The 23704-nt window shown below is 37.4% G+C and overlaps 1 protein-coding gene across 1 annotated transcript in view; it reads right to left on the minus strand.

Moving 5' to 3' along the window:
• Positions 1-17763: 17763 nt before the first annotated feature.
• Positions 17764-23704, minus strand: part of BANK1 (B cell scaffold protein with ankyrin repeats 1) — a 312636-nt gene continuing 306695 nt past the window's right edge. Inside the window, exons 15-18 of the mRNA XM_053900708.1 lie at positions 21140-21169; positions 20067-20122; positions 18771-18788; positions 17764-18498 (exon numbers count right to left, since the gene is read on the minus strand). Of these exons, the coding sequence (XP_053756683.1) occupies positions 18322-18498; positions 18771-18788; positions 20067-20122; positions 21140-21169 (281 nt within the window). The 3' untranslated portion in view covers positions 17764-18321. The remainder of the gene's footprint in view (positions 18499-18770; positions 18789-20066; positions 20123-21139; positions 21170-23704) is intronic.

Genomic DNA, 23704 nt, shown 5'->3' on the forward strand with positions numbered 1-23704 from the left:
GGATTTCACTGCACTTTTTACTTTAACCAATGGCATAATTCTGGCACCATTATGATGTGGTTGTCTGTAATATGCAGAAATGAAATACTGATTAGGAATACAGAACTGGTGATTTCAACCTGTGCTGAGTAGATTTGTAAAATTCTGTTGAGAGAGAGGACCAGTTTGCTAGCTTAGTAGAAAAAGCCCCAGAGGACTGAACTCAGTAAGACAAGATTCCAGCATGTAGGGAAAATGTGTCAGCCTCTCCCAATAATGAGGTAAACACACCTTTCCTAATAAAGAAAGCAGTTACTTGTCACAGCAGTGAGGAAGATGTATTCTACCATGAGTCCAAACATGTTCCTTCTCCTGACCTTTCCCTTCCCTTGAAGTACTCTTGAAGTACAGGGACCACTGATCACCATAGCAGCCAAAGGTGCCAATGGACATTTGCTTTGTGTGGCCTTCATCTAAAACATATAGCCTTAATTATTATGTCATTCCTCATATCATGGCTTCTAGGGTTCTTGGTAATTTGTTCTTTGGATGTGTCTCTGACAACTTTTCTACACTCACCCCCTCACTCACATCACTTCAAGCATACTTGATGTTCTTACATACATAGCTCTTACATCCATTTGGCATAAAGTTTTTAAGTAGGTATTCTTTTATTGTCTGTCTCCTCCCAGGAGAATGTAAAGATTGATAAAGGCAAGGGATTTGTCAGTTTGTTCCACTACTGTATACGAAATCTTAGAATAGTGCCTGGCACACAGTAGCTTCTCAATAAATACATATTGAATACATAAATAAATAGGCAAAATAAAATTCTAGACATATTTCACACTTGCATCAGGAAATGCACTACATTTGCTTTACCTGAGTAGCATATTTTATGCACAAATGTAGGATATTAGACTAGTAGTGAATTCCAATTGAATTACTTAATGAGTAGAATAATTTAAAGTTGACTTCTATCAGGTATCTATTTAACAAATCTGCCAATATTGTTTTTTGTAATTTATCACCTTGGGTTTATAGTAAGGATTCTGGACTCAATATATCAACTTGTCTTATGAATGTGTCACAATTCCTATTTTGTTTTCAGGTCACCAATTATGAAAACATAGGAGGAAGAGGAAAAGTACATTCTATTCTCATATTCAAAGTTTCAGCTCCATTAAAATCAAGAATAAAACCTTTTTACTTTTCAGTCTAGAGACTCCTTAAACAAAAGGTCGAAAGTACAAAGTGGTTCTAGAACAGCAGGTCTTGGAAAAATATACTTGAAGCACTTGACTTTTGACTTTCCTCCCTTCCTTCCTTCCTCCCTTCCTTCCTTCCTTCCTTTTTTTTTTTGAAACACTTGACTTTATAACAAGTGATGAACATGGAAGATTCTCCAGGGAACAAGAGTGAGGCAGAAATGTGAAGTGGACATGGCTTGTCTTTAAGATTCTTTCTGCACTTAGGTTTTGTTCATGCATCAAATGTCCCAATTTTGGTGATCTGTTTCTCAAGGTGTATGGTTGTGTATCATTCTTGTCCCCACCATTCTTGATACTTCTTTGCTGAAACCTCTTTTGTTTGGAATATAGAGAATTTGGGATGATAAATTACAACTGCTGATAATGTTGTTAATATTAGTTAATAATTGTTTGGATAATTCAAATGATTAACAATTACTTTGACAAATCAATTTTTGCTCTTGGGCCATGGTAATTTGGAAAAGGGTCCGAGGTCTGCAATCTAGTTAACATAAATGTGTCCTTCCAGTCTTCTGTTGATGGTTGGTATATTTGGCATCACTGGTGCTTAAAATTATTTATTGAATGCTTGATAATGACTCTTGTGGTACTCCCAAATTCAGATCTCTTTAAGGATGTAACCACAACTTAAATCAAAGGAGAATTTGACCAGGTTATAGGTACTAAGAGTTAGGGCTTAATGAAGAAGGTGGGAAGATACCATATGACTGACCACACTATGCCTTTAATTCTCCCCAGTGGAAAATGATTGTTCACTATCTTATCCTGTATTATTTTCCTAGAAAGCAGCTCATTTTATTGTCAACAAGCATAGAGTCAAGTTTGGTGAACAGGATAGTTTTTATCTCTGATATGCTGATACTTAGAAAAACACAAACAATGGCAACAATGATTCCTATAGGACTCTTAGCTTTGCATCAATATTCATCTCTGTACTTAGGTTACAGAGATCTTAGCTGGAAACTAACTGTATCCACTGCTGGTGTCCAAATAGAGCTAATGAATAGGAGGGACAGCTACCAGGAGCCAATTTGCATGAAGGGTTGAGGCAATACATTGGGCAAAACTGCTCTATTAACAAAGTAGCTTATGATTGTCACTAATGTTTGTCTCTCTATTCAGTCATCCTATTGCTATGTCCGAGTCTAACAAGAGGTAGTTCTGAGTTCTTCTTGGCAGATCTGCTGTTGACTCAGAATAAGGACTTACACACTGACTTTATTTCTGGATCCTCCCCACTGCCCCCAAGATGAAGATAATACCTTTCTGGTATATGTTTTAACAATCTCCTGAAGAAATAAAAACTAGGTAACATAATGATCAAAATAAAGGTAGGTAGTTTAAAATTTTCAAATCACAGATAAACATGTTATAGATTGTTAGAATCCAGATTCATTTCATAAGTAATGTAGTTACTCCACATGGTCTAAATGTGTTTTTATGTCATTCTGGCAGTAGAAAACAAGTATGGATTTTACTTACACAAGTTTTCCATTCCTATATCCTTTCTTCCTCTTCCCACCCCCACTTTCGTCTATCCATTTCCTTCAGGCTTTTCATTTGCCTGCTAGTGATGCCCTGCCCACTTTAGAGTCAGAAAAAGTGGGATTTCTCATCTCAACTCCAGATAGTGTCTTGCCTTTTCTCCTCTCTTCCAGGGTAAAGAAGGTGACTTGCCTTCTTGCATCTAATTTAAGGTGTTGATTTTGCAAAGAAACTCGAAAGCAGTAATTTCTACTTCTTATGCTGAGTTTCAGAGGTTGATTGCGTATCTATTTTTGTTAGTTTGTAAAGGGAGGTAAGTCTCTGAACAGATTGGGAATTAGAGATTATATGGGCTTTAAAAAAGAAAAACTCTCTCATTTTTGCTAGAGGAGTTAGTAGCTGATTTTAAAACTTAAAATGAGCCTCATATTTCTGTTCCTATGGGGCTTATTCTGCATCTTCTAATGACCAATATGTGCAGTCTTAAAGTGAGTTCCATGTTTTTCTCAGTTTTAGTATTTCTTCCTCACACAGCTGTCAGTGGTGCAGTGTGTGGGCTCATCTGTGGGCAGAAGTGCTCTCCGGGTGGGCACTGTCTGTGCCCTCGAATGCAGATGGCACTCAGGGGATGGAGCAGGCACTTTCTTTTCTCTCTTTCCTCCCACTTTGCCCTCTAATAAAAATCCATTCGCAGTTTCTACAGCATCATGGGGAGATTGATTAGCTTACAGGTTCCATTCTCTCTGTTTACAAAGAAAATAAAAGTTTGTATGAAAGTGATGCAAATGGATAATTTAGAGTCATGAACCATACAGGAAAGGGAGGTTGGTGATGTAGACAAACCTGGAATGAATGGAAACTTGAAAAATCATTCCTAAAGAACTATGGAACTGTCTCCAGAAGTTCTTTCCTGTAGCAAATTTACTATCTTGGGTGAGTCTTAATGCTGATTTTATTCGATAGTTGTGATCAAATGAATTGTAAGCTTTGGGGCATTACATACTCCTGAAACCAAGGCAATTTAGGTTAAATTAGCTTTAAAATGTGCACTTATCTCACTTACCAGGTACTGAAAAACAGAAAGCATGACAGTTTAGACTTATGAGTATCTAGTGTGAATAGCTATTCTTGAGGAATACCTATTCTTGGACAATGCCAAAGTCCATTAGAAAAAGCCTATTTTCTCCCTATCCATGTAACTTCTGTATCAATATCAATAGAACATATTTTACTTTGAACTAGACAGAAATATGGGGCAATGGATACTGTAGGAAAAGCAGGAAAAGTAAAGATTCTATTAGAAATAGTTATGGAAAAAAGCAACACTACAAAAGAAGTTAGACTTTGGAAATGGTATATGCTTCAGTAGAGGAGAGAGGAGGTGATTTGTTCTCTCCATGGTTAGCATTCTGTTACATTTTCATCTCCCAGCAAGATAAACCAGAACTGTACTAATTTGCATAGTTGTTGGCCTCAGTTCAGGTCTCTGGTAAGTGGATGGTGTGAAATTTAATAAAAGGAAGCCTCACTTAAAATAGAGTTGAGAGGCCAGCAGGGAGAACTCTCACACCCCACCCCTCATTGTCAGCAGCAGATCCCAACAAGAAGAGACCACCCCAGCAGGAGTTTTTCTCCTCTCTCAGCAACAGTCCAGCCAATGAGAGACTGTCACAACTCAGCCAATGAAAAGTCACCATATTCTGAACTTCCAGTTTACTCCAGTGGACTTTGTGTTTATAACAGCTCCTCCCGGCCTTCCCTTTTCCTCTATAAAATAGCTATCCTCTCATTTGTTCCCTAGGGTGCCTGTCGTTTTGCCCTAGCTTGCTTGTCCTGCATTGCAATTCCCTGCTATTCCCAACCCCCCCCCCTTCTTTTTTTTGCTGCTAAAATAGCTGACAGTTTTATTTTTACGGTTAACAATACTGTGATAAAATTAGAAGTGCAAGAGATTTACCGGTGCTGGGGGAGGGTGCTGTGAAAGATAAAGAGGTAGGGAGAGGATTTAGAATGTACTGCATACCCCACCCAGGTGGAAAGAGAGGAAGAAGGAAGAATGAGTAGGTTGGGAAGAGTCAAAGACTGCAGTGTCACTCCCAGAAAGTCGCAGTGAGGTTGATGGGCTACCCAAAGCAGAAGTTGTCCATTACAGCAGTCCTGCGTTGGGCAGAAATCGCTGGTCCAGTTTCCCCGCCAGGCTCAGCTATTGGCTGGGAGCAGCCAGTAGGGGCGGGGCCTCCGAGTGCGGAAGTGGCTCCTGCAGAGGGCAGATCTGATGTCAGCTCATCAGCTCTTTGCAGCCGGTTCTCTTGAAGGGCCACCTGAGCAGTGCACCTCTGTGCCTGTCACACTGTCACTATGTTTTATATGTCCTGCGTTTTGGCTAGTTTTAGACTAAGTTCTTCCACTGAGGCCTGAGAGTTTTAGCAAATATTTCATTAAACCTCATCCATTTATTTTTCTGAAATTGGCATCTGTACCCAAATCGCTCTGCTCATTTGGGCTGTCTGTTTCCATAAGATGTGTGACTTAAGCAAAATGTGTCTGAGAGTCGTGACTGATCTCCGCCCCACAGCTGAGGCTGTGCAAAATAAGTGCTATTTCTGACATGTATATATATATATATATATATATATATATATATATATATATTTTTTTTTTTTTTTTTTTTTTCTAGCATATTTCCTAAATCTTTTCCTCACAATGTGTCACACACTGTTTACCAAGTAAGTCCATCCTTTTCTCTAAGATCAAGAAGAGTTTTTTAGGAAGTGCACCCCCCCCCCCCCCCCCAACCTCCAGCCTATTTGAAAGGACAGAAGGGTGTGAAAGCTGGCTCTGGGTAGGAAGAAGATAGATAGCTTTTCTCTCCATAAGCCTGGTTCTCCTTCCCAAGATGGTAATAGCAACATTCCAATTCTAATATATTCCCATCAGGAGGAAGCATCTGAGATCTCTGACTCAGCTCTAAACCCAAGCACACCATAGGGCCAGCATGTCTGAGAGGGATGCTCAGCCTGCAGACACCTGCAGCATTTCATCTGCTTCTAAAAAGTGGTGAATTGGTAAACCAATTGGCAAGGCAGAAATAAATTGCCCTGAAGTGACTCCTGGGTTTTGCTCACTTCTTCCTCTCAGCGCTCATCAGGACAGAATATTTTCATTTTGAGAGGGAAGAACTGTGAAGAGGTATCAGGAAAACAGCTTTTAGCATTGAAATGACACCTTTCTAGATTAAAAAAAAAAGATGCATATTATAGGTGGTTTGAAGACTAGAGATTAAAAAGCTGACTTTGAGGTGGCTGCTTTGAAAATGGCTCCCATCCAATGCAGTTCCTCTAGAGTTTAATCTCGTGTCCACAAAAGCCAGGCCTTCCATCCTTTATCCTGGAATCAAATCTGGATGTGCTTGTGTGCACCCTTGGCTAAGGGGTTCTTTCAAATGACCTGGCCTGTCCCTTCCACAGAGGTAAAGCTGCTTTCCAAAGATGAAAATTTTGGGGTTAAAATGAATTATTGTGAATGTTTAAGATGATTAGTGTCCCTACAATTCGTATAAGAGAGAGTACAGCTAATAAAATTTTTTGAGACTCAGTTCTAAAAAGCAGTTGGTTGTTCTATTTTGGGATACAGATCAGAAAATTAGTTGTGGCTACTACTAATTTTTGTTCATATTGTTCCAGTTAGGCTACCACTAAGCCTATTAGACACAAATCATACCTATCTGTTCTCTACACAGCTCCAGTGACACTCTTGCCAAAGAATTGTGTCAAGATGGTGCCCAGGGCAAATGTTTACCATTGCAACAATTCTACAAGAGCAAGTTTTGGGACCAGCACCTTCCCTGAAAAATCACTGATGGACATCTGCTCAATATAGGACTGTGAGTCTGGGTCTCTGTGCTAGGGTTTACTCAGATACTTGGCTAATAGGAAGAAACCTGATACGGTGCTATTTCCCTATGGGGCAGAGCTTGAGTCCTTGTTCTGATTAGGACCTCAGGCAGCCACTTATCAGGTTTCTTAGTTGGCCATCTGGCCTTAAAAATATGCTATTTCTATTACAAAAAAGGGGAGATTCTGCAGTGGAAAAGTTTGAATATTTCTGGAACTCAGTAGATTTGATACTGGAAGTATTACCATCGAGTTAATTGTCCAATAGTTTTAGGTGAACCTAAGTTTTTCATTTGAAATTGCACTCCCTAATGGAGTTAATGAAATTATAATGCTAGAGAAAGTAAGTGGATCCTTTATAGCAGCAGGTATAAAACTAGGTCTTCATTTTAGTTCCTTACCAAATCTTTAAATTGAGGCCATATTTTGCTCTATTTAGTTTGCTATTCTTCTTTTGGCACTTTGGTGAAATAGTACATATTTAAAGATTGGTATTTTGGAACTCTGCAAACCACATAAGTGTTTTTGCTGGGAGAAGTTATTTCTGTTAGTTGCCTTCTTTACTTACAAGTTGACTGTAAAACATCATGAAGTTTATGCCCTATATAAATTGCTTTAATTATGTTGGGTTTATGTAACTTCTTCTTGTTTGTATAGGGTAAATGGGCGGATGAATTTTGTTCTAAAGAACTGGAGAAGCTTGTTCAATGTTACAGTAAATAAATACAACCACATTTAAATGAAAGTATTTAGTTTTAATGGTTGTACTTGAGTCTCAATCACCAAGATCATTGTCTTTGCATGACGATACTTCATTTTGGTAATTAAGTGGAAAGAACAGGACAGTATTCTCATCAAAGCAGTCCCAGATGGCAAGTGTAATTCTTAGACTTCTAGTTTACCAACATAAGAATTCTTCCTACCCTCTCCTGTGTCCTACAGAAACAAACATGGCCCAGATGCTGTGATAAATGTGTGGGATTCATCCTATATTCTTGTAGGAACATTTGTCATGGCCAACTCTAATTTAAGACCAAAAAATGCTTTCAGCTGCTTTTATCCGGTTTCTAAATCAAATAACAGTATCAGAAAGAAATTCGAGGAATTTTGAAATGACCAAGGAGCTAATATATAATGAAAATCCTGGTATCAAAAATGCCAACATAATACCTATAACACTCACTTTTGTTTGCTTAGTATTCTGCAGGCAAATTGGACGTTGTCAAATAAAGTATAACAAAGCTTCAAAAAAGTTTGAAAATCTAGTCATTGCCCACTTTAATTATAGTATTGTCTGGTCAACTGGTAAGACAGTTGCACATAGTATTTAAGCTCCTTCTGGACATCCTCATTTTAGCAATTATCCCTATGTCCTTTCTGTTGTAATATGCTTCCATTTTACTGGTCTTAATCATTCACAGTATGCTGAATACGAATAGTAATGAAGAAATGTCACACCTGCTTTCCTTATTTATATATGTTTCAGGGTTGGTGATAGTGTTGTCGTGATGACAATCTAGATCTCCTAAAACTCCTGTGTTACTATATGGTATCTAACTCTTGGCTTGTCAAGGACTTGAGTTATTTTCTTTTGGTAAATATGTATAAGGTATTCAGAAAGTGTCCCGGTTTATGATATGCGGGACATTTTATTTGTGAGTAGGTAACAAGATGAGAAAAGTGTTGAGGAGAGGAGAATAAAACAGAAGATACTTAAGTTCTTAGGGTAATCTTGCTCTTCCTAATGCCTTCTGTTCATTTGCATGTAGTATATTAATTGGATTCTTCTTTTATATGCTTATTATCTGCAAAATTTGGGGTTGGGTAAGTGAAAAACATTATATGACCAGTTATCCAGGAAAGGACTTCTGTGTCACAGATAGACAATGAGTTTCTTGAGCAAACAATATAACTAATGGTGTATAATTGTCATTAGTAAGAATTTAAATTATGCATTTTCTAGGCCTGCTGTAACAAAGTACCACAAACTGGGGGCTTAAAAAAGACAGAAATGTACTGTATCATAATTCTGAAGCCAAGAAGTATGAAATCAGGATGTTTCCAGGGCCATGCTCCCTCTGAAATCTCAAGGGGAGACCCTTCCTTGGCTCTGCCTATCCTAGGCTTCCCTTGGTTTGCAGCCACAGCACTTCAATGACACTCTTCTCTCATGTGTCTGTGTCTTTCCATGGTTTTCTCTCCTTGTGTGTGTCTCTCCTTTTCTATAAGGACACAATGCATATTGTACTAAGAGCCTGCCCTACTCCAGTATGACTTCATCTTGTCTTGATGACTCCAAAGACCCTTTTCAAATAAAGTCACATTCACAGGTACTAGGAGTTAGGACTTCATACCTTTTAGGGGGATACATTCAATCCAGAAACCTCAGTGTTTTGATTTCTCCAATCTAGAGTATTAGTTAAAATACAGAAACAACCCTGGTAATTTATTGTGAAGATATTGGGGAGTGACATAATAAATGGGAAACTGGCGAACTGAGCTAGGAGAATGGAGGGGAATCAGGGGTCTTCTGGGGGAGGATCAGGCAGAGTTGCAGCCAAGGTCATGCCACAGGAAGGTCTGACCTCTAGTCTGCCCACACCATGATTAATTGGACTTCAACCATTGAATCAGCATCTCAGGAATGAATGTCTGATGACTGAATTTAGAAAACTGTGCCAGAGTGAAGTGAGGAAGAATCTGCCACCCTCAGCTTAGGACGTGGGAGGCTGCGGTGGGAGTAAGTTGGAATCGCTTTCTTGTTAAAACTATAGTCAACTGGGAATTTTCTCAAAAGAATGATGGCAGTGCCAATAGGAAGAGGGAAGGGGGATTCAGATACTGGCACCAAATACGACAAATGTTTGCTGCAGGAAGGTACAGTCTATGGCACCAAATTAAAATAATCAACTTCTCAGGGATTGAAAAGAGGCTCAAACTCATAAAAAAGCAAGATTGGGCTTTGTCTTCTAAGTTACCCATCAGCTTATCAGTACTAGAAGGAATACCAGTGACAAACACATGTAAGCTTAAAACGAGGAATTAGAAGATACAGATTTTGAGAGGAAAAAATGGTAACAGGGCATCCACCTACGTGAGGACGATGGAAGGAAAAGGGTGGTATCTGACTCCCTAAGGGACTTGGTTTTTCATAGCAGTTGAAGTTACCATATTTATAAAAATCATGGGAAAACCTTACATAAAAATAGAGAATCTTCTGGTTTCAGGTGATCAAAAGCTACATCAAATTGGAGCAAGGGCATCTTCTTTTATCCCCATGAAATTCTGGCTGAGAATCAAGTGGGTCACCTGTGGGTGGCAGTCATCTTAGGAGGAGCAGTGTCTTCACAAAGCCACTAGCAACAGGCACAGCAGAAGCACATGCAATATATTATCATGAGTGTCCCCCAAATAACGAGAGAGATGCTTTAGGAGGGGTGAATGCTATCATGAAGATGGGATTGCCGGCTAAGGAAGAAGAATGGACACATTTTAAAGGTGAAAGTTCAGTGTATTTCTAATAAAGGATGCTGAACACACGGCCCAATATAATCCTTCCCCTGTCTGTGGAAAGCAAAGATGTAAAAATGTTGTACCAAATGATTCGTGTCTACTTTTCTTGTAACCCTTTCCTCAGGGGGTAACCCACGCCCTTTCCTCAGGGGACATCAAGCCATGGTGCTCAGCCACTGCCAGGTAACTAGCATCATTTCAAGAAGAGCTTATTCTCAGCTGTCTATTGTTTCTTCAGCAAACCTATAATGGCCCTTGGTCTTAAGAAAACTTTAGTGTCGAATTCCAAGATGAACAGAATAGGTCAGAAGGCTGTCTTGAGCTTCCTCCGGGGGCCACCACATCCAATAGACAAGACTCTGTCCTAAGGGCTGGTGTCAGGCTGGTGCTTTATTCTGCTCAGCCTCACAATCTAGGAAGGAAATAGATCTGAGCAAATGATACTGGTATGCAAACTAACTGGGTCGCCCATCAGTAGTATTCAATTCATCAGCTGCTCCCATTTGTTTCCTTCTGTGTATCCATTATATTTCAAAACTGAGAAAGCTACAGATCTGATAAATGTTTCACATGGTCCCAGTGTTCTAAAGTTTGTTTTTCTGCAATCTGGACCTTTAAAGTATGGTTAAGTCAGATTATAAGATTATTAACAATGAGGGTGGAACATATTTAAAGAGGAAATAATCATATTCAACATAATTTAAAATTTTTATTTGAAGAAGAGAACTAACAAAAGAAGAATTAATGAATAATTTAATGCTGGTGCCTTGATTATAGATGTAAGTGAAAGTCTTCGCGAATTTGTAATTTGGTATTTTTAGGTTTTGATGAAAAATGAGTTTAATGAGGGTCATTTTATTTAACTAAATATTGTTGAAGAACAACTTAAAGAGAATCTCAATTCTCTAAGTAGGTATGACATGAATAAAACTTTGGTTGCACCTGCGGTAATACTGACATTTAAGTTACCTAAAATAATGCTGTGTTATTATGTCTATGCGTAGATCATATAAAGCTCAAAAGGATTTTATATTGATTATAGATCTTTGAGGAATTTGATGAATCTTATATTAGATTGGCTGGGAAGTTGGACTTTTGCCAGGAAGAATGTTATTATTTTATGAATCGGGTAACCCAGAAGGTGACCTGATAACATTTATTCATTTAAAAACATCAAATAAGCACCTGAAATGTGAACTGGGTGTTTGAAATTAGAATTGAGCAGCTAGGTAAATAGATTAAAATATTTTGGTTAAGAAAGACGTTATCAGATAAACTTCTTATTAGAAAAAAACTGAGTTAAAGTAGATTCTTGATAAGACTCAATGGACCAGTCAGAGATGCATAATGGTTCCAGTCAGGAACCATTCTAGATAGTTCAGTCAAAAAGAAATTTAATACAGGGAATTAAGAGTTTATAAGATCTTTCAGAGAGCTAAGAGAAGTTGGTTCTGGTTAACATGACTGTAGCTAAAATCTGGTGGTCAGGAAGCAGCTTGTGCCCATTACCATCACTGATGCCACTATACTTGCCTCAGGCTCCCGGAGCTGGTGACCAGAGCCTCAGATGAGGATCCTCCTGGCCACAGACACCAACATGAATCTACTCTACCGGCCAGCCTCCACAGCAGGAGGAGGAGCACTCTCTCTCACCTCCATCTTCCAGATCTCGCAAGACACCATCTCATTGGTGGAATGTATATCACACGTAGCCCCTTCTTGCTGGGGAGCCTGATAAATGCGTGGTTTGCCTTCCAGCTCCCTTAATATAGGGGTATTCATAGAAGGGGATGAAAAGGGATGCTAAGTCCACATGTAGCACACTTAGTCTATTTTGAAGATTCATGATAGCCTCCTTTAGTTTTTTAGGAAGGTAACAAAAACCTTCTTCAAACTATTCTACATTCACAGGCAACTTCGCAAGTGTCTAAAGTTTAACTTCATCAGAATATGACACAGGTCCCCATGGATTAAAGGGCTTTAGACATATAATCTGAAATTTATTTTTAAATAAAATATTATCTTCTGTATATATTACCACCTCGATTATAATGTCCTTGGTGACACGCAATCCAATTTTACCTAATTGCTTGTTGCATTTCAAGATAACTAAGGATGCTGCTAGTGCTGCTAACTCAATGTTTATCGAGTATTTACTAAGTTTTAGGTGTTCCATAAGCCTAATTTTTTAATTTTCACAACTACCCAATGAAACAGCATGTACTCTTTGCTCCATATTACCCATGAGAAACTCAGAATTAGGTTAATTACCTTGTCCAATGTCATACAACCCATCAAATCTATCCTTCTGTCTTCTCCATCGTGGCAAATACTTTCCTCTACCAAATTGTTCAAGCCAAAAATTCAGGCATTCTCCATATTCTTTTATCTTACCCCTACATCAAACCCATCTGCAAGAGTTGTTGACTCTATCACCAAAATACGTCTAAAATCTGCCTCCTCTCTCACCTCAGTTATCGCTCTAGTCCAAGCCACCATCATCTTGTGAATCCCTCACAACCCCCCTGCCTGGTCAATACTCTTGCCTCTCTGCAACCCATTGTCTGTTTTGCAGAGTGAATTTTTCTGCTTAAAACATTTGAATGGCTTCTCAGTGTACTTAGAATAAAATTCAAACTTCTTTCATGATGTTTCTTCTACTTACCTCTACAAACTCATCTCATTCTCTCACCCTTATCCACTACACCCCGACCACACTGACTCTATTAATTTGCCAGGGCTTCCATAACAAAGTGTACAGATTGGATGGCTTAAATGATAGAAATGTATTTTTTCACAGTTCTGGAGGCTACAAATTGGAGATTAAGTTGCCCAGCAAGGTTGGTTTCTTCCGAATGCCTTCAGGAAAAGATCTGTTCCAGGCCTCTCTCCTTGGCTTGTTAGATGGTCATCATCTCCCCACGTCTTCACATCATTTTTCATCTGTACATGTCTGTGTCTGAATTTCTTCTTAAAAGAACACTAGTCATATTGGTTTAGGACCTCATTTTAATATAAATACTTCTACAAAGACACTATCTTCAAATGTGGTCACATTCTGAAGTACTGGGGATTAAGATGTTGACATGAATTTTTGGGGGGACACAATTCAGAACATAGAAGTGATATTTCCATTTTCAGAAAATGTGCGGTTCATTCTGATCTTGGGGTCTTTGCATGAGGTATGTTCTTTATCTTGAATGCTATTTTTGCTTCTCATGTTAAGTGTTCTTACTAAAATAAAATAAAATAAAATAAAATAAAATAAAATAAAAACATCATAGTCAAGGTACCACAGTAGCTAGAAGCCAGGGTGAGGAGAACATATGGTGATCGTAAGATTCCTATGTCCTTCAATGTCAATGTTAACGACAGGTTATCTGCTGGGATTTCCCAAATCTGCTGACACAGAGGACCTGTGAAGTATTGGGCATGACTTGCCATGTCTGAATTATAAAAGGCCTCATTGTACAACATTGTGACAAATTGTCAATGTTTTGTGAGGATCCTTAAGGCTCCTTAGTGTAACTGTAGATGCTTTCAGTAAGTGCCAGGCATGAATGCGAAAGCAGAATCGGTTCATACTTCCTGGAATCTCAGTGTCTGTTTTGCTCAAAGAAAAGAGAAAGTGCTGGGGGCAAAAGTTTATCACCTTTATCATAGTTGGTATAGCATGTCCATCCACACCCTGAGAAATGAAGGAGACCATCCATAAGAGATTGTTGGTTCATTTGCTGAGAGCTAATTTCTCTCTCTCAGGGTCACTTATTGCTAAACAGGGCAAAAAGGCTCTCTGAGCAAAACTATCCCACTAGTTTCCATGGACACAGATATTGCTTCAGTGTTTGCTACATTTAAATGCACAACATCTCCAAATGGCCTTGCGCCAATTCTTTGTGGAACCAAGCTTGATGTTGATTTGAAGACATGCAAAGAATTATGCAGAAATTACAGTGTTCTACTCAGAGACATGTCTACTAACTCATTCCTTTAAAGACAAGTGATCTTCATTCTGACTGAAATTGACTTTTGTTACTTGAAGATGTCAGAATGTAATATTTTGCTTTATGCTATCCAAATGCAAATCCTGAATGCCAAGGAAGTATCACGCATGCCACCACTCTCCTCACCACCCCCCTCCGATACCATTATCCATGGCAAACATCATTAATTGATCTTGATCTTTCCCATTAAACCCAAGTTTCAGGCTCCATCTAAACACATCATTGTAGGCATCCGTCAGCCAGTTTTTCTTTCCCATTATGTGGAAAATGAGGCCAGCTTACATGTACATAAAATGTAAGTCAGTATTTTTCAAACTATATAGATTTTATTGCAGGATTACTTAGTCTTCAGTACTTGGATGTCTAATCGTCTAATATGCTATTCTAAAAAGGACTAAAATACACAGAACTTTCTAATGTCACTTGGTCACAGAGCCCCTTTTTAATGCAGTATCCTTGAGTTCTTTTTAATACAACTTGGGAAACACTGCTGTAGTATTTTACAGGATTTTGAAGGATTTTTCCACCTTAAGGCTTTTGATCTTTCTGGGTGATCCAGGTGGTCATTCCACACTTTGTAGTCACTGGTTTTTTAAATAATGATATAGATTTTAGTCATATGCTGGAAGAATATGCTTAATAACAAGCCAGCCTAGTGTATCACACAGTATTCACATTTCACAGAGGATTATTTTCTTGCAAGCCATTTTCACTGATTATTTACTCCTAGCCAAAAGGTTCTAAACATTTACATCTCATTTAAGTAGACTGCCCACATATTCCAGTTTATGCTTGGAGTAGACCCAGTTTATACCTGCTTTTCTATCGTAATCATTAATGCTACTCCATTTTACCATCAAAACTGCCCTCTTGGATGATAAATTAATTAAATGATCTCCTTCCATTTAATTTTCAGACAATCTGTGCTAACATTGGTATTATAACCTCCACTTACCAATGATTAAATGGGGCTCAAGAGACTGAAAACTGGCTTGGTTTTGCACAGGTAGGACATAGCTCAGACAATATTCAAACTAGGTCAGTCTTCCCTCAAAGCCCATGCTCTTGAATGAGGTACTGTACTGCTTATATAAATATCTGATGTCATTTAATAACCAGGAAATTATATTAGAAGCATTGTCTGCATTTTGAAGATAAAAATGTTGAGAAAATCATATGCTATAATTTATAAATTTTAGGTCAATTATATTGAGAATCTTACCTTTTTATATGGTAGTCCCTGCCTTTAAAGGTCAGCCCCACAAAATAAGGTAGGCCAACAAGATGGCTGGCAAGTACAGCTACACAAAGAGCTACAAGTAAGGCCTTATACCAGCTCTGAGCCAATCAGCTGGGACCTAGTAGATCAGGTCATGGTGCTGACCTCTCTCCTAAATATTTACCCATTTAGAAAAGCAAGAGGCAGTAAAATTCAGGTAGGTCCAAATTGTTAAAATCAGACCCCATAGCATTATAGGAAACAAGAAGGAATTCAGATGAGCAAATAATGAGTGTACAAATAGGATATAATAATGACTCAAATTACAAGGTTATACTTATTAGAACAATACCGAGAACAGTCTCATTTTCTAAAAATTGGAGTCTCTATTATTTAATTGAATGTTTGATTTATGAAGTTATATTAGAGTCATCCATTCTTTAGAGTATTTAATGATCCATTTAAGCTTAAGGCATACGCACTTCAAAACAAAGACATTCATTTGTACTATCGTAGGGGCTTCTAATTTCAGAATTTTCAGAAAATTCTGTATAAAGCTAAATTTTTATTTTAACAACACTCTTTTAAGTGTTAATCCTATTTTACTGTCTAGTCTAGATCACGGATCCTCAGCCTTGGTGCTACTGATATTTTAGGCTGGATATTCTTTGCCTCGGGTATTATAGGATGTTAATTACCATCACTTGTCTCTATACACCAGATGCCAGAAGCACCTTCTCCATAGCCATGACAATAAAAAATGCTGCCAGATTTGCCAAAAGTCTGGGGCAAGGGAAGCAAAATTGCCCAGTTAAGAACCATTGGTCTACATGCTTCCTCTTTGTTATCCTAGAGAATTGACTAGGTAGAAAATAAGGGAATTAATATTAAACATAAAACTCTGATTATATTCAGTGCAAGTTCAAATTTCTTTAGAAGACAGAGTTCTGGTAAATTTAAGAACCTGAGGAAGGGACTGGGTTTTGGCAAAAGTTAGGAGTAATGGCTTGGAAACCAACCCGATGTAAGAAGGGGATGATGGGAAAGATAAGGTATATTAGCTACTGGCTGCTCAGGCTTCCAGAATCAGCACACAATCTTCAAAAGATCTCTCCTGTAGGTCTTCCCCTTCTAGCAGTGGTTAGGGCTCTCTGAGAAATGCCCCAAATCTCCAAGGAAAGTTCACATCTTCCTAGTTTATTCCCCTGCCCCTTTGTCTTGTCCTCTGATCTCTTCTATCATGAATGCAAAGCTTCTATTGTGCGGCTCATAGTGAATGGACACTATTCTACATATTAGGGATGGAGTCCAGAGATGAAAATACACTGCTTCCATGGGGCATTTTCAGTTGGGGTCTTTCCTAAATTTGGATTAGTCTTCCTCCACCCTTGTAGTCTACTTTTCATCTCTTCCTCCAGTGCGACAGGTAATGATATGGATTCCTCCAGATCCCCCAACTCCAACCTTCTCTAACCATCTTCCAAATCAGTCAAGGATGGGAGGAGCCATGGTAGAGGCAACATGAGGAAGCCCTCAGTTATTTTTAGGGTTCTATTTTCCATGTCTGTTTGTGATGACAAAGTGGTAACATTTCAAGGGCAGAGTTTCTTGGGAAAGAGGCTATTAAGGGGGCTTTTTGCATGGTTTTATTCTAAGTTAGTCCAGTTCATAAGAGTAGTATTTGGAGGCCCTGATTTTAGATTTCTGTCTATGTTAAAGACCTGAATAATATTCAAGCCTCGTCTTCCTCTTACACCCTTAACTGACTGTCAGGTAAGAGACAATCTAATTGTTTTATAATTAGAAAAGTTGACATTTTACCTGTCACTGGATTTTACATTTTAATAACAATAAAGCCAATGGTGAAACTATTAGGTATCAGTCACAGGCCTATATAGATGTTCTTACTTTAGAGATAATATGTATACTTGAATTTAGAGATGGGGAAAATTATATAAAAGCAGTCAGTCTTCCTACTGCTTTCCTTAACTCTTTGGGTGGGACAGTCCACACAAATGGGAGCTCAGTGTGTGGAACACCATGCCATTTCTTGAAAGCTTGCATGTGAAACTATGGACTAGATTTCAAAATGTCATGATGAAAGCATCTTCTATTAGGGATGAATCAAATGTATGTATTATTTTTTAAACCTTGAGCTTATTTGAGAATGTTAATAGTCACGAGAAACCTGTGATCAATATTTTGCAGAATCATTTAAAATAGATATTCCCATCAATGTTGAGAAGCTAGACAAAATCGTTTGTGTGTTTACTTTATGGGGACTACACAGTGAAATCAAATGAGTTTAAAAATTTTTTTCAGGAGGCTTCCTTCTGAAAACTGGTAAGCAGAAGAATTTAGGGGTTAATTATTATGCATTTATTTTGGAAAGTCAGACACAGTTTTAAACATTCATTTTATTTGCAGGAATCGTGCATGGGAATCACAGAATGGTAACACTGCATTCTATTCTACACTAGTAAGTTGTTTTTAAGAAATAGGTTGCTGAAATTGTAAGCCTTTTAAAGAATGTAGGTTGTGGAGATGTATATTAATTTGAGTTATAGAATGTTAAGAAATAATATTCTCAAGGTTACATGCAAATAGGCACTAAGTAAGAGAAGGGTTCTCAAAACAGCAATAATAATTAGAGATTTGAATGTCAGAAATTCAGAAAATGGACCAGCAACTTAAAAAGCATATATATCTATAACAAATGTGTATTTTCATGGTCATTCTAAAGACAGTAGGTAAGGAGTAAGGAGTAAACTGTTCAGGTGAGTGCTTCAAATAGGCACAATATCTTTGCTACACAGAAGTTTTCACCTCTCTGTTTTTGTTTTCCCTTAATTTTCAAAATGGGGAACAGCTGCTTCAGTGGCAAAATGCATTGTAAAATGCAAGAACTGTCAAAGAATGCAATCACTCTATGGCATTCAATTTGAATCCTGATGTACCTATCTGAAGCAGGTTAATGCCAATAAATCGTGGCAATGACAAATTCTGAAATCCAGAGGTTTGCCTCTGCTTTCATAGTATAGTATTTTCCCTGAAGACAGCAGGCAATCCAAATGCAAGCATGCTTCACCCAGAAAGCACAGTGTCTGCAGATTTTTGGGTTTCATTATAATAACCTGAAAGTGAGATCACAGGAAATGTATTAGTGAATAATGGGTCATCAATTGAAATTGATTAGCTAGCATAAAATCACCCCTATACATAAATCTTTCTAAGGAACAATCACCTTTAGCTTGAAAAATACACATGTTTATCCTTTCAGGAGAAGACAATGAAATATTTAAAGTACTCTGTTTGCTAGACAAATGATTCCTTCAAGTCCCTAATAAGCCTGCCTTAAGCTTTCTGAAAAATATAGCTGAAAAAAAGTATATAGCTGATATTTTACCTTCTTTAGTAATCTTTCCTGCAACAGAAACCAAATTCCTTTTCAGCTTGGAGTCGAGTAGGAAGCTAAGAAAAAAAAGACAAAAAAGATACAGAGCTAGCATTTCTCCATTTTAAGGCCAAACAAAGGAACATGATAAAGTCATGGTTGCCTTTCACAGGAAAATAGCTTTATAGAGGCAACTGGGAAAACAGTCCTCTATCTTAAAAGGAAAGAACTGTAAAACTCAACTACAGCAAAGTCCTTGAGTTCAAGTTGTATTTTATTTGGAGGGAGAATAGCCTAAGGGCTAGGATTTTGTATTCTTTTCCTCTTACCCCAAATATTGTTCTAAAAAATATGCCATGGTTGCATAGTCCTTCAGATGTTGTAGAAGGATCTTTGTTTGACAGGTATATTTTCATAAACTCAGAGGCCTAGGTAGTATCCCATGATTCTGCTACAGCCCAGTGAGTCTACTGAGTCTGTACCCTGGAGACTCATTAGATGTGCAGCTCACTGGTGGGCCACAGGATGATCCAGAAATGCAAACACTCGATCAGTTCTTAAGGGTAAATGACTTTGGTGATTCCTTATGATTTATTTAAAACATAGGAGAGCTTAAAGGGTTATTGAGATTTGGTCAACTAAAATTGGTTCATTGTGAGAAATTACCAAGGGATCTAATTCTGGAGTGTAACAAGGACTCCAACAGCCACATGACCCTGGGTAACAATGAACATTTCCGACATCACATATGTAGATAGTTAGAAGACACGCTTTATTTTTGAAGAAAAATTGGTGGTCAGGATGTTATCATTATTGTCTTGAACTAGTTTTTTCAATTGCTGCTCTCTTTGCTTAGCGTTATTTTTAGCAATTCATTTTCAGTTAACTCTACATGTGAAGTGATGCATATTTACAGGAATGATGTTTTGGGTTTACATTTTTTCCTACAGCTAGACTTTAAGGACTGTATATATTGTGGTTCAAATAGACTTACCATATTACTATTGCTTAAAAAGATGCATCCATGATTCCTCTAAGATTTATTTGGTCTGTACATGCTGAATTCAGCCATACTTTGGCCTTGGTGCCTTTTTCCTTTGACTTTCTTCTTTGCTTTTTTTCTAAATAGTTAATTCTTTTAAATTACTGTTCATACAGTAATTTGCACACAAACGCTTATGTAACTTATTTTGTTCATACTTGTTGAAACGTTTCAAAGCATAGTCAGGATAGAAGGCTCATATTCTTTCTCAACAAAGAAGTTATTTTTTTTTGCATTTTATAGAAATTAACATAAATACAACCTACCTTATTGCGGAAGGGTGTGTTATATAACATATTTTCATTGCGGGCACTTTCGTTACCTAGAAATACAAACTCTGTTACTACTTCTTCAGCTGTTCACATATTTAATGATTCATTTATTCGGTACTTTAAAAAAATAATATATGCTATGAGTAGCATATATTGGGTAAGGAGAAGCTACTGAAGAGATAAAAAGGGAATATTGAAAAGGCACCCTTGGCAAGGATGCTATTAATATCTCCTGCCCAGATAGTTGACTACAGGACACAGAGAGGAGTTGCTTCAGCTCAGAAACAATCCAACACCTTTGAATAACAACCCTCACTAAATGATGCCTTCTTCTTTTTTGTTTTTCTCCATTAACCACGATCAGTCAATCACAAGGTATGCCATCTTATGAAAACTTGTTCCTACTACTCCCCATTGGCCACAGCTCCTCCTGCCTTTACCACAGGCTTTCCAGTTTCCACCCGTCAGCCACGTGGCTCAGTTCTATTGCTCTTCTCCATTCCCACAGTCACTGCTCTGGTTCAGAATGTAGACAATTGCTTCTAGATTAGTCAGAGCTCCCCAGTTGGCCTCTGGCTCTTCTTGATCTTGCCAACCTTCTGCATACATTCCTACTTACCACACTGATGTGAATCACCCTTTGAAGTGTTACTCCAATTCCATTTACTCTGTCAATAACTCCCGCTTATCAAGCATCAGCTCCCATTTGCACATATTATCATCCGCCTTTATAGAAACTCCCCATGGCAGATTTCTTACATGGGGAAACTGAGGCCTAAAGAGCTTAAGTGATTTCCCAAAGGCCATAACGTTAAGTTGTGAAGGGCCAGGTCAATCAGAGTTCAAAGCACATGCTTCTTGTATTGTCTAACAATGCCTCTACATTGCTCTTCTAGAATCACCTCAAATTTATTTTGGATGTCAAGTGGTTTTGTATATACATATAAAATCTATGTGAGTTTTTGCACTGGCCTGCCTAATTATTTTAGGTTTACATTAACACTGAAACTGATTTACCATGTGCTTTGTTGTAGTCTGAAATTCTTCAGTAAATGCCAAAAACTTACCATTTGGATGGTGCACAATGGTGAGTTTATCTAGAAGACAGAAAAAGCACATTCTACTGAGTTTTGCTCAATATTTATCTTAAACTTTCTTCTTTCTATTGTTTGACAACTTCTTGTCTTTGAGAGAACTATGAAATCTCACAGTTTGATTAAACAAATACTGATCTCCAACTACAAAGTGTGAAACCACGTCTCTGACTACGTTTGTCTATTTTCCTTTTGATGTTTGGTATTATGCTTTTAGGTATGTTAGACACTTAATAAAAGTGTTGCTACTATGCTTTGATAGTTTTTTTGCCTGAGCTACTCCATTCTTTTTTCAGATTAACAATATTCAGTATATATAGTACAAATTAATTTTTGATGACTTTTGACAAATCTACACACCCGTGTACCCATCACCCGGTTAGGACAGAGAACATTTCATCTCTACAGAAAATCCCCTTGTGCCTCCAACATCAATCCTCATCCCACCATTATCTCTATTGACCCTGATCTGATTTCTATTGTTATAGGTTAGTTTTATCTATAATTTCAGATTAATGGAATCTTATACAATGTATTCCTTTGTGTTTCATTATCTTTCATTTAGCATAGCATCCGTGAGATTCATTCATGATGTTGTGTGTAATACTAGGTATTTCTTTCTATTGTTGAGTAATATTCCACTGTATGAATATACTAGAGTATAATTATGTCTTCTTCCCTCAGACATTAGGATTGTTTATGATTTAGCTATTATAAACTGCTATAAATTTTGTGAATACGTCTGGATACACATAATGTTTTCAATTTTTTCTTTTTTTGGAAAAATACCTAAGAGTGGCTTGTCTAGGCCATAAGGTAGGTGCACATTTAACTATTCCAAAGTCATCACATCACATTCTACTTCCATTAACAATGTATGAAATGCATATCCAGTTTTGCCATGTCCTAATCACTTTATTGTAACAATATCTAAAAATTCCAGCCATTATACATTATACTTGTTGTGTATTGATATTTAGTTTAATTTGCATTTTCCTAACTAATGGTGTTGAGCATATTTTCACATGTTTACTGGCCATGTGCTTTTGTAAACTAGGATCTAGATGCTACAGGTGCTCATTGGTGCTGGGCTGCCATTGCTTCTAGGCCTTTTCAGCAGAGGGCTAAAGAAATGTATATGTTCATATATACAACTATATTTCTATATCTATTTGTAATATATATATTCGTAACCAGGGTTATTTTTACCTCCAATTCCAATTTAGAAGCATAGAATTCATTTCAACCTTCTTTCTTTCTTTAGTAGTTACCCCTTTCTTTGATAATAGGAAATCTGATTCTTACTATCCATAGTACATTTATTTACTCAGTCTTAGAATATACAACTGGCAGTTTTGAAATTGCTACCCTATACTCCTATAGAGAAATAAGCCTACTTACTAGAGTACAGAATACATTTTTATGTATTGATTTTTTTTTTTATTTTTATCCTTGGAATATACTATTTTCTATATTTACGTTAGTTTTTCTTCTGTCTCCTTTCAGTGTGGATGTTTTTTATTTGGAATACGTGTAGGTTCATCTTCTTCTGCTCTTATTCCATTTTGCCCCCTTTCCAGACTCATTTTTGTTGAATATGTAAAATATTAACAAAGTTCTGAAAGTACGTTCTGAAAGATATGTTCAGAGAAGTGTAATTCTTTTTAGTTTTGTTAAGTGTTGTTTTTTAATTAATTTGTTCTTTTTGCCTAAGTTGTTAAATGTATTGGCATTTAAAAAGTTAATTAGGGGCGCCTGGGTGGCTTGGTCGGTTAAGCGTCCGACTTCGGCTCAGGTCATGATCTCACGGTCCGTGAGTTCGAGCTCCGCGTCGGGCTCTGTGCTGACTGCTCAGAGCCTGGAGCCTGTTTCAGATTCTGTGTCTCCCTCTCTCTATGCCCCTCCCCTGTTCATGCTCTGTCTCTCTCTGTCTCAAAAATAAATACACGTTAAAAAAAAATTAAAAAAATTAAAAAAAAAGTTAATTATATTTCATTAGTATCTTTTTAATGTCTGTAGGATCTGTTGTGATAGCCTCATTTCACTTTCCCAATATGGTTACTCTCGCTTTCCCTTTTTTCCGGTTCATTTTTGTCACAGTTTTATCAATTTTAGTTATGTTTTCAAATAACTAATTTTTGGTTTTGTTAATTTTTTTCTATTTTTCAACTCCTTCATTTTTTATTGATTTTTGATCTGAGCTTTACAGTTTTTCCTCTTACCTCTGCTTTCCACTTTCCAGTTTCCTGAAGTGGAAACCCACGTCACTGATCTTCAGCTTTTCTTCTTTTCTACTATTATATTTATAGCCATAAATTTACCTCTAAGTACTACTTTAGCTACATTCCACACATTTTGATATGTTGTATTTGCATAATTCATCCAGGTTGAAATATTTTCTTGTGATTTCTTATTTGACCTATGGGTTATTTTGAAATGTACTTAATTCGTAACTATTTTGAGAGGTATTTTTAATTTCTTAAATTCTAATTTCTTTTTGTTGTAGTAAGAGAATATAAGATTTCAAAAGACTGAAAT

This window comes from Panthera pardus, unplaced genomic scaffold (assembly GCF_024362965.1).
Source record: "Panthera pardus isolate Hobbes unplaced genomic scaffold, ASM2436296v1 HiC_scaffold_13, whole genome shotgun sequence".
NCBI lineage: Eukaryota > Metazoa > Chordata > Mammalia > Carnivora > Felidae > Panthera > Panthera pardus.